We start from the raw sequence: 16,796 nt of genomic DNA on the forward strand, positions 1-16,796 counted from the left end.
AATTACAAGGGGTTATAGGGAACTGCAATCCTCCCCTTGTGAAGATGACAGAGGTAATAATATCTTTTGAAAAACATACCCAATGAGTCCCACATCCACCCAGGTCGGTACATACTTGGCTAACGGTTCACCGTTAAGTATTTGTATTATATTCACGTGTCATTGAGTCCAAAATTCAGTAGATTCAAATGTCAGGGTGGACAACACCACAAGAAGTAATGTTGATTAAATGCCCACCAATAAAAACTATTTGGCCGCTACTAAAATGTTTACTTCTCATCTAATCTGTTGATAAGGTCATACAGACCGACCACACAAATATCAGCTTAATTTTTGTGGGTTGGAAAAGTTTTGGATCTGATATTTATATTTTTCTTCATCCAAGTCAGTCGGACCTTATCAACAGATTGGATGGTCAACAAACAATACAGTAGACCTTAAGAAATTAATTTTTTAATAATAAACATTCAATGAGCACCATTTCATGTGGTGTGGTCCATTTGAAAGTTTTACCTTCATAAATTTTTGGGACCACACCTTAAAATCAGATGCTATACGTCGCCGAGTGATGTTTTTGTTGTATCCATGCCCTTCATCGATTTTGCCAGAACATTTTAAACCATGAACCATATCCAAAGTTCATGTCGAGTACACCACACAATTGAAAACTTCCTGAGGCCTTAGTAGTTTTAGATAAGGTGATGTTTTGTGTTTTCCCTCCATCTTGTTAGTGTCAACTTATGAACAGGTTGTATGACTAATAAACATTGCAGTGTACCTTAAAATAATAATGTGAAATGAAAAAATAGGTCCACATAATAGACGGTCCACATTAAAGGTCAGCCCCTTAATGATGAATGACCCACATTCAAAGTGAGGCAGCATGCTAGACTGCCCACTTGGAAGGTAGGGCCCACACGGTCTACATTAAAATAGGGTATTTTTACTTTGTTGGGCTGAGAAATTTCACTTACGTGCCTGGCCGGGCCAGAGAGAAATTACTTAGCTCATGGGCTGGGCTAGAGTATAGTATGTGGATGCTTCACCCAAGCCCACTCTATTTCGCACACCTTCTAGAACTAATGAATATATCATTTCAGATTGAACGGCTTGGCCACTCATCAAGCAGGCTCGAAGGTGAGTATTCTTCAGCCTACAATCCAAACTATTCACTCATCTGTTGAGCCAAATATGAATAGAATGTCAAACGGATAGAAAAATGTAGCCAGCAGTTCAGAGTCATGGCACATGTCTGGCCCACCTGATGGGTGGGCCTGAGCCAACTTGAGGTTTTGGCTGAAACACATCTTGGAGGGAACCTGACTGTTGACCATCCTAGATCTTTCACACGCATTTCTCATAATAATAATAATAATAATCTCTAAATGAAAATACAAAAAAAACATTCATAGTTTTGAAATGGGATTGAGTACTGAGCAATTTAAGTAGGCTTTATTGTACTAGCAAACACTATTGGGCCCACTGTGAATGTTTGTGGTTTATCCATCCATTTTTCCAGTTCATTTTAGGATTGAGCCCAAAATTGAAGTATATCCAAAGCTTACAAAATGGATGTACGGTGGGGAGAAAACTCAAACATCATGGCGTAAGCGTCGAGTAATTCAATCCCGTCCACTAATTAGGCAGACGTACCATTTAGATCAACGGTTAGGATGAAGAAGGCATGGCCCCAGTTGTACAGACAAAGGCCTAAGGAGACTCTGTTTGTCCTCGTTTTGAGGACCAGACTGGCACTTCCCGAGGCCGGATCCTCTCGTATATGGTCAACAGAGATTTCCTGATACCCTAATCCTCATTGGTCCACGTCACCACTCACTAAAAAAAAAAATGCTTCGGACGCCAAACCATTAAGGTAACGGGAAATCTTCGTTGACCAGATAACAGAGGATCCCGACTCTTCTAAAAAATCCTACATACAGCTGTCGACCTTTCCGTACTATGGACCCCAAAATGAATGGATGATGATCCTTGTCCCCAAGATATGCTAAGGAACTTGATAAACGGTTTGGATGTCTTAGACGATCAAGATGCCAGAGACTTGCCTTGTCAACAGATACACCGTCCTTTCATGATACATCGGAGCAACACTCCTGTGATAGTCCACCACCATTTTAAAAATGGTGGTGACTCTTCATCAACCACTTTAAATTGATGGTTAGGATTGCTTGATCAGTGTTAAGAGAAAATGGTGGTGAATTAGCATGATGGATGTGTGCGGTCTTCAGATTTTATAAATTAACGAGAGCGGAAGGAGAAATCAGCAAAGAAGCTATTTTCCTTTTTCTAGAGCAGAGAGAGAAGGAATGGAGAATTGTTATACTCAGCAGAGAAGATTTCTTATTTCTGTCTTTCTTTTAAATGTATTAATATATTGGGGAGGATATTGGAAGGTGAGTGGTTGCTTCGATTCCGAGAGAAAAGCTCTCACCGCCTTTCGGAAGTCTCTCAATGATTCCTTCAATATTCTCTCTTCATGGGATGATGATGCCTCCAACTGCTGTAATTGGAGAGGAATTACCTGCCACAACATAACTGGGTACGTTGTTAAACTCGACCTCTACGCTGATAACTACAGTCTAAGTGGCAGAATTGATCCAGCTCTGGTTCAACTGAAGCATCTTCAGTTCTTGGACTTGAGCGGTAATGATTTTAATGGCGCACCAATTCCAGATTTCCTGGGTTCAACGAAGGAGTTGAGGCATTTGAACTTGTCAGACGCAGAATTCGGCGGGAGAATCCCTCATCAGCTTGGAAACCTCACCAAACTCATTTCCCTGAAGCTTTCTTCATTTTCTTTGAGTACCAAAAACCTTTGGTGGTTGACAAGCCTACCTTCTCTCAATTACCTCGACATGTCTTATGTGAACCTTTCCATGGCAAGCCATGATTGGGTGCACGTAATGAACACCTCTCCTTCCCTCGTTGAGCTGCGCTTACACCTTTGTGGTCTTTCATATATTTCTCCAACTCTTCCTTCTGTTAATTTCACATCTCTCCGTGTCCTTTGTTTCTCTTTGAACAACTTCAACTCTACCATTCCAAACTGGATAGCTAACGTTAGTAGGCTCGTGTCCTTGGATCTCTCATATAACAACTTTCATGGTGAGGTTCCATATCAATTTTCACAACTTCCTAACTTGGAAGAGTTGTGGTTGGACTCATTTTACCTGAGGGTTGATCTGTCAAAGTTCCTTGAAGGCAGCTGGAGGAAGCTGAAGAAACTTTATCTATCTTTCAGTCAGCTGCATGGAGGAATCCCCAACTCTCTTGGGAATATTACCTCACTTGAGTCTCTTTATTTGTTATTCGGTGAGAACATAACAGGTAGCATTCCAAGAGCCATAACTAAGCTTATCAATTTAGAGAGGCTGACATTGAAAGGATACCATATGCATGCGGCCATTCCAGATTGGTTATATGAGCTCAAAAATCTTAAACACCTCACACTCAAGTATTGCATGCTCACAGGCCCAATCCCTGCATCTCTTGGAGGATTGTCTTCCTTGGAAGAATTAATTCTCTCGGGGAATCAGTTGAATGGGAATATCCCTGCAGCTCTTGGAGGATTGTCTTCCTTAGAAGAACTAGATCTCTTAGGGAATCAGTTGAATGGGACAATCCCAACAACTTTAGGACAACTTTCTAACTTGTCTAGGCTTGACCTCTCCTACAACTCCTTGACAGGAAACGTGTCTGAAAGTGTTTTTGAAAACCTCAAAAAGTTAGACGTCCTTGGATTTGTCTTCCAATTCTTTGGTTTTTGATCCACACTCTGATTGGGCCCCTACATTTCAGCTTTTTATAATTAGGCTAGGATCATGTCATTAGTTCTTCGATTTCCTCTCTGGCTACGAACACAAAAATATGTTTTGGAGTTGGATCTCTCTAACACAACCATCTTTGGCATCATCCCCACCTGGTTTTGGGATCTAACCCCCCAATATCAACTGAACCTTTCAAATAACTAGATTTTTGGCCAATTGCCCAATCCTCTAAAAATGTTGCCTCACGCCTACATTGATTTGAGATCCAATCATTTCAGTGGTCCCATACCTTGCATATTGAATGGAGCCAGAGTACTTGATCTCTCCAACAATCAATTTTCTGGGCCAATTCCACCCAATTTTACATCCACAATGCAGCATTTAGAATACTTTTCTGCCAAAGGTAACCAAATCGGAGGCACGATTCCCTCATTTATAGAAGGAATGAAATCCTTGACTGTCCTTGACCTTTCTCGAAACAATATTGGTGGTATCATTCCATTGAGTTTGGGTAATTGTGTAGCCCTTGAGGCAGTTGATTTGAGCAACAACAGGTTATCAGGAGAAATACCCGGGTCCTTAGGTCAGTTGTGTCAACTCCGAACAATGCACTTAAGCAACAATAATCTATCAGGAAAAATCCCTTTGTCCCTGAAGAAATTTGCTGGTTTGGAGACTATGGACCTTGGATACAACAATTTCTCAGGTCATATTCCTACTTGGATTAGCAAAAGCTTTCCAGCTTTAAGAATTCTGCGCTTACGATCCAATATGTTTACTGGTAACATCCCACCACAACTATTAAACCTAACTTCTCTTTAACTCCTTGATGTGGCACAAAATTGTTTATCTAGTTCAATTCCTCAAAAATTTGAAAATCTCATGGCCATGAAGAATGAGAAGAAGATAAACCATGTTCTTTCCTATGGAGGGATGGGATCATCATATTACAAGGAAAACTTGCTTGTGTCAGTGAAGGGGCTAGTGCTTGAATACACAAGAACAGTTTCACTGGTTACATGCATGGACTTTTCAAGAAATAATTTGTTTGGAGAGATCCCTGAAGAATTCATAGGACTTTTAGGATTGCATGCTTTAAACTTATCTGGAAATCATTTGACCGAAAAAATCCCAGACAAGAATGGTAAATTGGCATTGCTAGAGTCTCTTGATTTCTCTGAAAATCAGCTTTCAGATACAATTCCTCTGAGCATGTCAAAATTAACTTTTCTAAGTTGCTTGAACTTGTCGTTTAACAACTTGTGGGGGGAAATTCCATCTGGAAATCAGCTCTAGACATTCCAAGATCCTTCTATTTATATGGGCAACATCGGACTTTGTGGACCTCCTCTTCTAGATAAGTGTGTTAGCGATAAGACTCCTCCAGGTCCTAGTTACGTTGAAAAAGATGAAGAAGAGGATGAGATGTGTTGGTTTTACTCTAGGTTGGGACTAGGATTTGCAGTTGGGTTTTGGGCCTTATGTGGCATTTTAGTACTCAAGAGGTCTTGGAGGATTGTCTATTACCGCTTCTTTGATGAGATGAAAGATAAACTCTTTTAGTAATTGTTATAGGATGTTATACTGAAGAAGTTTGATAGAAATCTAGGTTATGTGTAATGAATAATTGTTGTAATGTTGGATCGATGCTTCATGAAGGTGTTTTTTATTTTTTTGGAGTACTTTTAATGAGAATTGTAATAGAAAGCTTTAGTGATGAATTTGGGGAGAGAATCGGTCAGTATAGCCCCCTCTAATGTATATAATAATTATCAATAAAATTGCAATTGATGTGCTCCCACATTTCTTTTTTAAAAAATTAAAAATAATAAATATTCCTACTTTGTATAAGCCAGTTGCTCTCCTAATCAATTGGGGCATGCCAATAAGAGAAACTAATGCGGATTTCCTGCGAAAGCCTTTCTTACCAAGGTTAACATGAGTAATGGTCCAGTGCTCAGTCCAATCAATTAATTGGACCATCCACAAGGCTAATGACATATTTCAATGGCTACCATCCAAATCGTAACCAGATCAAATGATTCTGGTCATACAATCAATCAACTACAAAATGGACAGTAAGATGCCTAGTGCAAAAATAGGTTCATTCTACAATTTGGGCCATCTATTTTTTGGGATCGGTTAGTGGAACAAAAGAAGTATTTCCATCAAATGATCCAAACCATCCAATCAAATGGCCCATGAAATGGAAGGCTAAGGAAAAAGAAGGGAAACTTTTGGATGGATCCGATCTTCTGATCTGTGTAATTTTTACAAGGTGGCTCACGAAAGCATTTAAGCTAATGGTTGGTCAGGTGCATGGATTTAAGACTCACGATTCGATGTGACTCATAAGGACTTTTGAGTCGTGTGGTGATTTGATGGTAAATCAGCCTAACTCGCCTGGGTTGGGAGTGACTCGTGGCCGAGTCCGTGGTTGATTGTATCTCATGAGAATGTGTGTTTGGCCTGATGGACGGTCAAGAATCATTGATGGAACTGTCCAAGTGTTCCGTGCAGCTAGGACATGATTTCTCTGTCATCTAAAGAGAAACGTTGATATTTGAATAATGACAAAAATACCTTTACACAATTTCACAAATACCCTCACTCCCAACCCCGTTGCTCAAGGATCTACAAAGCCCATATGGTAACAAAGACGAATGGTAGACTCTCAAGGAGTTTCAACAACTGTTGAGGGTTCGAGAGCCCATGAGTGTGTGGTGGTGTGTGTGCGTGTGAAAAAAAAAAAAAAAAACAAACAAACAAGGACGAATGGTAACATAGACGATTAATCCCGAGCACTATAAATTATGGTGCTCCTAGTTGTGTTGGGACCCTTGAATAATTTGATTGCTCGATCTATACCATCCATCAGGCCCATCACAAATTTTGCGGGCTACCGCAGAAAATTCACACTGTTCAGACAATTATAAGCATCCATCAACGGCTTACATAAGAATAGGTCCAATCAAAAATTTGGATTGCTTATGTTTCTAAACAATCACTATTATCAGTAAATCTTAACCATTAGACCAATGGCCTGGAAACAGACGGAAATAAATTGAAAAAAAGGCAAATATGGATTGAATCAGCCAACAAATGTGATTTTTTGCATCGTAGACCCTGAAATGAATACTGGAATAATGGATAGCATAGATTGATCGATCAGACTATCAACATCTCTCAATACAATAAGGAGCACTGTAACTTATAATGATCTGAACCACTGGATCATTTCTCAATAACAAAACAATACAACCTTATCCATTGAACATTTAATAAAAAAAACAAATTAAAAATAAAATAAAAAACCACATGATCACATGATGGTGCATGCATGTGGATTTTCATCGCTGAAAAGGGATGCCACAGCTTCATCAGATGTCACAGCCACTGAGAATGTCGCGGGAGTATGGAAGAAAGTGTGTACACTCCCCACATCGTTGCTGGACCGTTCGTAGTAGTGGTTCGCTACATGGGCCTGTTATTTATAAAATGATGAATAATGGGAGTAAGCTGGGAATGGCCATGGCTCGGCAGCCTTCCCAGTCCGACGGACGGTCTTGATTACCTTCTTCTCCTCCGCTGCATGTCCTCTGATGGTAGCCTTATGTGTTTTAATGTCTATGTCTATTTCATCTACTCCTGCGGAGCACGGAAAGAACCAAATAAATCAACATGCTAGTCATTCATCTATGAATATCAACATGTACAAATGTGGCATACGTTTTCAAGATTCAATCAGTTCATTAAGCAGGCCCCACATGATTTCATTCCTTTAAATGTTTATTTCTTTGTGCATGTGTGGCCCACTTGATCAACGGATAGATAAAAAATATTCAAGTGGGAAATAAGGATTTTATCAATTTCTGGTCAGGCGGGTCGATCTTGGGCAAGTTGGGGCAACCAATTCTTCCGGGCTTAACCGGCCTGTGTGGTAGGCCCATGCTGGATCAGGCCAGGATCAGGCCCTGGGTCTTAAGTGTTGGGTCGGCCCGGGCCTATCTTGACCTGACACAAGCCTCGCCCATTGCCTATTGCCACCTATACTTGGGCGGTAGAAATTTTTGTAGGCCTGGGTCCACTTTAAAATCAGGCCCATACCCGACTTGGAGGTCTTTCGTAGGCCCCATCTGGACCCATATCCGGCTTGGACCCCTAACCCAATGTGAAAAGCTAGAGAAGTAATTTGCATTTTGGAAGCTAGCAACTGAATCTGCTAATAGATGACAACGCTTTGAATATTCAGTTTGTTTATGGTGCGTTTGGTTGCACCAAATATCACGAAATTTCATTATATGTTGCACCAAATTAGACTGACTGATCATGAAACATCATGATATTTGGTGCAAACAAACACGCCATTAGTTAACACAAGAAGCATGCTTAGGATTAGAAAATGTGCATTACTGGATGGGACCCGTATAGCTGCATGGCTCAACAATCCGAACCATCCATTTGGTGGGCCGCATTCCGAATGACTATGGTCTAAGAACCACATTCATTTATGTTAGACGATCAAGAAGAGGAAAACCTAAAAAGCCTACTGTGTCATATGATATGCAACTGTTGTAATTTTCATGCTCCACAAGATGGACAGCTTGGAATTGCAAATCATATCATGAATATCATGATTTTATTTTATTTTTATATATTTGGTGCTATTCCAAACAAGCTGTGACCAGCACAAGCCATACTAATACAACCTCTTAGGCCATGTTTGGCTGCACAATATCATGATTTTTTTATTTTTTTATTTTTTTTAAAAATTTTTTAAAATTTTTAATATTTGGTGCAACCAAACAAAGACTTAATAAGAGATTGATCATGTATGTACCTTCGAGCTTGAAGAGAGCTTTCCGAATCTTTGAGGCGCAGCCCTCGCAGTCGAGGTTCGGGACCTTCACCTGTATCACCTGCAACTGGGCCACGGCATCGATCAGACGTTAGCCTGTGATTAGTCACTAATTACAATATAATCACTACCAAAAACAAAAAATGCATACTTACAGACATGCTTTTGTAGTTTAAAATGATAGAACAAAATGTATGTGTGTAGGAGGATTCTTGTGCAGAAATAGAAGTGTGTTTGGGAGCTTAATTATAGAGAGGTATTTGAAGATTTGATCTCGTAATGGGATGAACGGCTAGACGTATCCTATAAGGAAATTGTGGGGAGCCTTTTTGCAGCGTTGGATTTTGAAATTTTTGAGAGAGAAGTGGGCCAAGGCGTGCAATGGTAAAAAGTGGGTCAGGTCGGTCTAGCCTAGCCCGTTTACAATTAATTAAATAAGGTCATATCCGGTCTAGCCTAGCACTTTTCCTGTTGGATGCTACTATTAAAGCCCAATGGACGAAGAGTTATAATTAAACTAAAAGTTAATATAAATAGTAAAAATGAGAATAAAATGGAAATTCGACTGTCGATTTGATGGAATCTCGCAAATTTGGTTGTGCAATTGGGTGGCTAAAGTAGCTTCTCCTACACCAAAATCATATATGGCACGTCGGATAACTCATTCCAGTTTGCGAGATACGCCCGTTTTAAGGTTTTGATGGTCTGAATCACTTCTGCCTCCGATCGGGTCTTTTTTGGTCTATCTTGGCCATGAAATTGTACGCGACCTGCTCTACATCACCTTGGGGCCCATCTCGATGATATATTGTATATTCACTCTCTGTCCATTTTAGGACACGGTCCCAAACATTAAGTATATCCAAATCTTATGTGAACTACACCATAGGAAACAGTGGTGTTTGAATGCTCACCATTAAAAACTTTTCAAGGCTCACTATAAGGATGCATATCGATAATGTTATTTGCCATTCGATTCATTGATAAGGTCAATTAAAACTATGAGGGAAAAAAAGAAGAAGTTAAAATGTCATCAAAAGGGAACTTCAATATGAAAAGGCTGCCATTCTTCCTATACTTCTTAACTGCTTTCACCATTACCAAATTCTACACAACATAAAAATCACCAAGGAAAATAATCAAACGATTATTTTCAATAATCTTACATACAAAAATTAAATTGAAAGACAATTTAGAAACAAAAAAATAAAAAAATAAAAAAATAAAAAAAAATAAAAGACCAATTAGCAATAAGGGACAATAGTCATGAATGATTTATGATCCACACTTCAAACAATAATTTCTTGATATTCTTCATATTCAGAATGAATTTATTCGAACTGAACCCACTTGAACCCAATTACACCTCTAATGTAGTCTCCCTCAGATCATGCCATAGGTCTCTCTCATATGTCATGAACATCGAGACCAACGAGGGGCTTCTAGCGGTGGACCTGTCCTCCTATTTCCCTCAAGAGCCTGGAGCCAAGTGTATTCAAGAGGCCCTTTCCAATCCAGAAGCTACGAATCAAGACCCTTCTCAGGCCTCCCACAATGCCCTATCACCTTAGCAATCTAACTTTCTGCAGAATCAAGAGTCCCTAATAAACCGTATTGGCTTCAGCCCAGGATCCAGTAACTTCCTCATTCCAGCCACCTCAACCCAAAGAACTACAAAAGAGAGAAGGAGAAAATTGTGAAACAAGAAAACGCCGACCCACATTAAAGAAGGCGATTGGTACAATAGGCTACACAAATTGAAGAGAAGAGACATGAATTCAGGATGTGTTACTGATCGATAACGCCCTCATCTAGAATGCTCGCATTGTGGGCAATCCGATCACCATTAGAACTATCAAAAGACTGGTCAGAAAATTTAACCCTTGTTTGGTGGAGATCCTAGAACCTATGATGAGAGAGGAAAGGCGGGTGGCTGTTGGTTTGAAACTCAGTTTTCATTCTTCAGCCTCCAACGGCGAGGTAGAGGGCAAAATCTGGGTGTTCTATCAACAACACTTGAACATCTCCATCCTTTCCTCTTCTAACCAAATGCTTTCGCTTAGTATGTGTGTGCAGAATTTTAGGACCTCAGTTTCCCTGTCCATTGTGTACACTTGTTGCAGTTCAACTCGCAGAAGATTGCTTTGGGAAGAGATGGTAGCTTTCAGTAGAGGTACACAAGGCCCATGGGCTATAGGCGGGGATTTCAATGCTATTATTGAGTTTAAGGAAAGAACGGGCAACAAAGAGCCGGACAGATCAAGCGGAGCTAATTTTTCAGAAGTAATTAATTCAGAATGCCAATCTTCTTGATGCAGGATTTGTTGGAAACCATTTTTACATGGAGCAATAACAGATCAGGCCAAGCTCAGGTGTGGGCAAGACTCGATCGATTCCTAATTAATGATCAATGGGCCACCTCTTTTCCCTCCTTTAGAGTGGAGCATCTCCCCCGGATCAATTCCGATCACGCCCCACTCCTTCTGACCATTCATAGCCAATCCCAAGTCAAGATCAAACCTTTTAGGTTTTGTCAGAATGTGGACTCTTCACGAAACGTTCCTGCAGGTGATTAAGAAGGCATGGGAAGGAAAATGCTCGAACTAACCCATGATCAATGTACAACTGAAGCTTAAGAAGCCAAACAGTTGCTCAAAACGTGGAATAAAGAGGTCTATGGTAATATATTCAACCAGGTTATGCAAGATGAGAAAGAGATGGCTAATATAGAATAGAACATGCAGGAATCCCCTAACGATGATTTCCTCCAGGCGAGCTCGTCGGCCCAACAACACTTAGCTAAGTTGGAACTCATGGAGGAAGTGGGATCACAATACAAAGTTCTTCCACGCCTCCACTTAAGACAAAATCAGACGTTCAAACATCTCCAGGATCTGAAACAGAGATGGCACATTTACCTTGGGCCAAGAAGAGATTAAATCAGCAGCTATTTCTTACTTTGTGGACATTTTCAAGGAAGATCCCACTTCCCCAACTGACGATCTCATTTCGGCTATCCCCTCATTGCTTTCCCAGCAAGACAATGACACCCTAACAACCCCTCCCTCCCTTGAAGAAGTCCACGTTGTTGTCTGCACTATCCCCAAGGATGGGGCCCCGGGCCTAGACGAATTTTCAGGGGCATTCTTCTCAGAATGCTGGCAGATAGTTGGGAAAGATATCCATGCTACTGCCAATTTCCTGTTTCAAGGGGGCACTCTCCCTAGAGCATTCTCCTCTACCCTTATCTGCTTAATCCCTAAATCCCCTTCAGCTTTCAGTTTTTCAGACTTTCGCCCCATCAACCTGTGCAATGTTATCTACAAGATTTTTGCTAAGATTCTGGTTACAAGACTTGGCAATATTCTCCCCAAATTGATCTCCATTGAACAAGTTGCATTCGTGAAAAGTAGAGCGATAACCGAGAACATTGCGCTGGCCTATGAGGCGATGCGGGAGTTGAATAGAAAGGCCCAAGGTAGTAACATTATACTGAAGCTGGATTTAGAGAAAGCCTACGACCGAGTAAATTGGAAATTCCTCAAACAGGTGCTGATCAAGTTTGATTTCTATGATAAATGGGTTGGACTGATGGAAACTTGTTGGGGCAATAATTGGTTCTTCGTGCTCATCAATGGAGAGGCGATCGTCTTCTTTAAGCCGTCTAGAGGCATCTGTTTTCTCACAGTAACTGAAGCATTCTCTCATAGTTTTAAGAATCTGGTTTCTAGGGGCCGGTGCCAACCCTTCAATCTTCAATAAGGATGTCCATTATTATCCCATCTCCTATTCGCAGACAATTCTCTTCTTTTCCTCAATGGCAATTAGAATTCACTTCTTACAATCAAGAAATTCCTTCTCTCATTCCAAGAGATGTCAGGGCAAAAAATTAACTATAACAAGAGCTGCTTCATAAGTTCAGACAAGCTACTTGTGGGCAGAACCAAAACAATAAAATGAATTCTGGGGATTGCCAAATCTAACCTAGGAGTTCATTACCTAAGCGTGCCTTTATCTAAGGGTAGAATCAAGCAAGCTGATTTCCGCTTTCTCATTGACAAAGTTAAGAATAGAATCAGCAGTTGGAGCACAAGATTCATCTCCCAAGCAGGCAAGTTGATGCTGATGAAGCATGTTCTTAGGAGCATTCTCATTCACGTTCTGGCAGATGTTCATGTTCCTGGTCAGGTAATTGATGTCTTAGATCACAGTTTTGCCCAGTTTTTTTGAGGTAGGGCTGATGGAAAGAGGAAGCTCTATTAGGTCGCTTAGCAATGCATCACAACTTCAATTGAGGAAGGGGGTCTAGGAGTCAGAAACCTTAAGGAAGTTATGATTGCCCTCAGGATGAAATTGGCGTGGACAGTTAAATTCAGTGCTTCTATTGGTCCTTGGGTGAACCTGATGCATGCTAAGCACCATGCTGATCTGGAAATGGAAGGTGGGAGTAGGCTTTCCAGCAACGCCTCCCACTTATGGAAGAAAATCTGTGAACTTCTATCGGTCATTACTGATAACGCTCAATGGGAAGTGGGCAACGGAGAACAAAACTTATGCATAGGGGTGTACATCGAGTTGAACCGAGTCGAGCTGGCCTCAGCTCGACTTGGCTCAACCACTAATTAACCTCAACTCGAACTCAGCTCGTTCCTCGAGCCTGATTGGCCAGCTCGGCTTGGTTCGGTCAACAGCTCAGGCCGAATTTGAGCCAAGATCGAGCCAAGTTCACCATTGAGGCATTTCCACAAACACCTAAACTGAATCCATCCGTATGTGAAACAGTAACAATGGTTTTATACGTATTTTATCAAACACCTTCTAAGAAACATAAAAACTAAGAAAAACCAAGAAAAAAAAGGGTATTTGTTTCATGTACATACCTTCCTTACCACCATCCACACTTCGTTGAGTCATTTTATCAAACACTTGGTGAGCAACATCAATGGCAAGGTAACTAAGTCACCGAAATGGTTCGATCCGAGTTTGATTCGAGCTGGATTCGATCCGAGTCGAGTTGAGTTGGGGCTTGCTCAAACTCGACTCGAACTCATTTTCGAGCTCAAAAAATTAGCTCGACTCGGCTCGAACTCAGCTTCGAATTGAGTCGAATCGAGCTTTTTCGAATCGAGTCAAGCGAGCTAACCGAGCTAGCTCGGTTCGTGTACACCCCTACTTGTGGACGTCAAATTGGACAGGGCTAGGCCCACTTTTCAAACTTGCGGTCAGGACAATGCTGAAGGCCCTGCAATCTCTCAAGATCAACGACTTTCTAGGGCCTGTAAGCTCCCTACCTTCATCTTTGCTTTCTCCTTCTTACCCCAGGAAGTCATCAACTCCATATTTCAAGGAGGTTTCTCCACAACGGATAGCAATCGAACTACTTTCTCGCCTCATGACTGCTCTGGAGTATTCTCTACCAAATTGGCCTGGTCCATGAGCAGATCGAGGATGCCTCCCTTGAGTTGGCCAAAATGGATTTGGCAAAAGGAGTTACCTCCCAAGATTTCTCTCTTCGCCTGGAGGCTCTTACAGGGTGCGGTACCAATGGACACGAGGATTCGGTCCAAAGGGATCTACATTGTTTCAAGATGCAGTTGTTGTGATGTTGGGAATTCCTATAGCCCTGAGACTGAATCCCTGACACATCTGTTTCTCCAAGTCTAACATGTATCCTCGATCTAGAGATACTTCAGCTCCATGTCAGGGATCCCTTTCCAACATCATCTCTCCGTGGAAGGCAAGATTCTCCAATGGCGTCGTGCCTCGGCCCCTGGTTGCGCTCCATCTCATATCCGCAAGATCCTCTCGATCCTAATCCTTTGGAAATTTTGGAAAGCCAGAAATGAAGCAAGATTTGATAACAAACCTATGAAGACCTCGATCTCTATTGCTCGCATCAGAAATTGTATTTCCAACCTAATTGGTAACAAAACTGCGAGTTCTTCCCAACAATTTCTAACCTGGGAAGCCCTGGGGATCTCGGTTCAGCACCTTCTCAGTTATTAAAATGAAGTTATCAGGTGGGTTAAACCACCCAGGGATTAGGTCAAATTGAATGTGGACGACTCTGCGAGAGAGAATCCGGGATTATCCGGAGGAGGAGGCATCTGTAGGAAGGATAATGGTGACCTCATTTTCGCTTTCTCTATTGGTTACGGTGTGGGCTCTAACAACGGAGCCGAACTCTGAGCGGTTCATGATGGGATCGAGAAATGTCTGGACATGAGGCTGAATAAGATTGAAATAGAACCAGATTTAAAGCTTGTGATTGATATCTTTACAGGAAAATCTCACTCCTCCTGGTGTTGGAAACCTTGGGTCTATAGGATCTTAAGGATGGTGCAAAGAGGTTCCTTCATTTTCAGGCTTATTAAGAGAGAAGGAGATGGCCCGGCGGATGGTATGGTCCAAAAAGGAAGTAGACACCAATCAGCCACTTTCGTCAATCAGATGAATGACCTCCCCCTATCCAGGTTCGTGGCTTGCTCGTTCTTGATAAAGTCGGGCTTGGATCCATTAAGACATTCCTCCCTATATCTTAACTTTCTTTTTTCCTTTCTTGTTGTGCCACTTGGTGGCTTTGTTAGCTGCTTTTAGCTGCTTCCACGATAGGCGCCCCCGTCATCTATTTTATCTCTGGGGTGCCCTAATGTCCATATCTTGTAAATTTTCTTCCTTATGATATAAAATGCTGATTCTCTTAGGAAAACAAAATTACATCCTGCCCTATATAGAATTGGGCCCAGATCTGATAGACTACTTTCACTTCCCTCAGGGCTTCTTTTAATTCAACCGTTCTAAGAATATACCTTTCAGTCCAACGGTTCAAAGAAGTTATGGTTTAATTTGATATTTTTTTTCCCTTCATCCAGGTATGTGTGACATTTTAAATAGGTTGGATGTGCAAATAAACATCATGGTGGGACCTTTGAAGGTTTCAAAAGTTTCAGAAATCATTTTTTCTCCACTACATTATGTGGTGTGGCCAATTTAAGCTTTGGATCTACCACATTTTTGGGCTGATGATGGATCGACGATGTGGATCACTACGCCAAAACAGTGAAAAAAGGACGGTCCAAAACTGTCTCAAATGACCAAAAAGGACGGTCATGGACCGTCGCATGGGCCGTCAAATTTTGACGTGTCGTATTACTTAAAGGAAGGTCGAAAACCGTCATTCTTATTGACGAAAAAAGGACGGTCATGAACTATCCTTAAAAAGGACGGTCATGTACCGTCTCTTATGAGCCTTCAAAAGACGGCCATCGACCATCCTTTAAAAGGACGGTCATGGATCGTCTTCAAAAAGGACTGTCATAGACTGTCTCTGATGAGCCTTCAAAGGACGGCCATGGACCGTCCTTAAAAAGAACTATCATGGACCGTCTCTTATGGGCCTTCGAAGGACGGCCATGGACTGTCCTTTAAAAGGACGGTCATGGACCGTCCTTAAAAAGGACTGTCATGGACCGTCTCTTATGAGCCTTTAAAGGACGGCCATAGACTGTCCTTAAAAAGGACTGTCATGGACCATCCCTTATGAGCCTTCAATATACCTGTTGTAGTATATTTCATCGTATTCTTCCTGATATACACTTGTTATATAACATATTTCATCATATTCACATTCACATCCATCTAAACTCAAACTACGTAAATCCAACATAAACTACATTCATCCAAACATAAACTACATCCATCCAAACACAAACAATCTTATCCACATTACATTCATCCACGCATAAATACATATAAGTTTAACGTACATCATTAAAAAAAAAGGAAAAAAATCAGCAACAATTGTCTTTTATCTTAAAAAAATATTAAACCATCAAAACATCATAATTCAGAATCATGAAGAATTAACTTCTTCTAAAAAAGTGGGCACTTTTTAAAAATAAAACTGATCATTAAAATAAAACTAATTCAAGCAAAAAATGCAAAAAAGTGTTTCAATTCAAGTTAATAGAAACAACAACAAAAATTAAAGCTTTGTAAAAAGAGGCATATGTTAAAAGGGATATAATCTTATTTCTTGCCATGTGATTGGGCTACATTATTACAGCAATTGGGTTCGGGTTCGGGTTTAGGTTTGGGTTTTCAAGTTTAGGTTTAGGTTAGGGAGTTGAGATTAGGATTAGGTGTAGGTTTAG

General features: G+C 40.9%; 1 protein-coding gene and 1 pseudogene across 1 annotated transcript in view; one reads left to right on the forward strand and one right to left on the reverse strand.

Annotated features, from left to right (window-relative positions):
- The first annotated feature begins 2,270 nt into the window (after positions 1-2,270).
- The window catches only part of LOC131224669 (receptor-like protein EIX2), a 67,641-nt gene continuing 53,115 nt past the window's right edge, over positions 2,271-16,796 (forward strand). Inside the window, exon 1 of the mRNA XM_058219951.1 lies at positions 2,271-3,128. Within this exon, the coding sequence (XP_058075934.1) occupies positions 2,325-3,128 (804 nt within the window). The 5' untranslated portion in view covers positions 2,271-2,324. The remainder of the gene's footprint in view (positions 3,129-16,796) is intronic.
- LOC131224671 (heavy metal-associated isoprenylated plant protein 31-like) lies at positions 6,872-8,914 on the reverse strand (annotated as a pseudogene).

Source organism: Magnolia sinica, chromosome 14 (genome assembly GCF_029962835.1).
Source record: "Magnolia sinica isolate HGM2019 chromosome 14, MsV1, whole genome shotgun sequence".
In the NCBI taxonomy this organism is placed as follows: domain Eukaryota; kingdom Viridiplantae; phylum Streptophyta; class Magnoliopsida; order Magnoliales; family Magnoliaceae; genus Magnolia; species Magnolia sinica.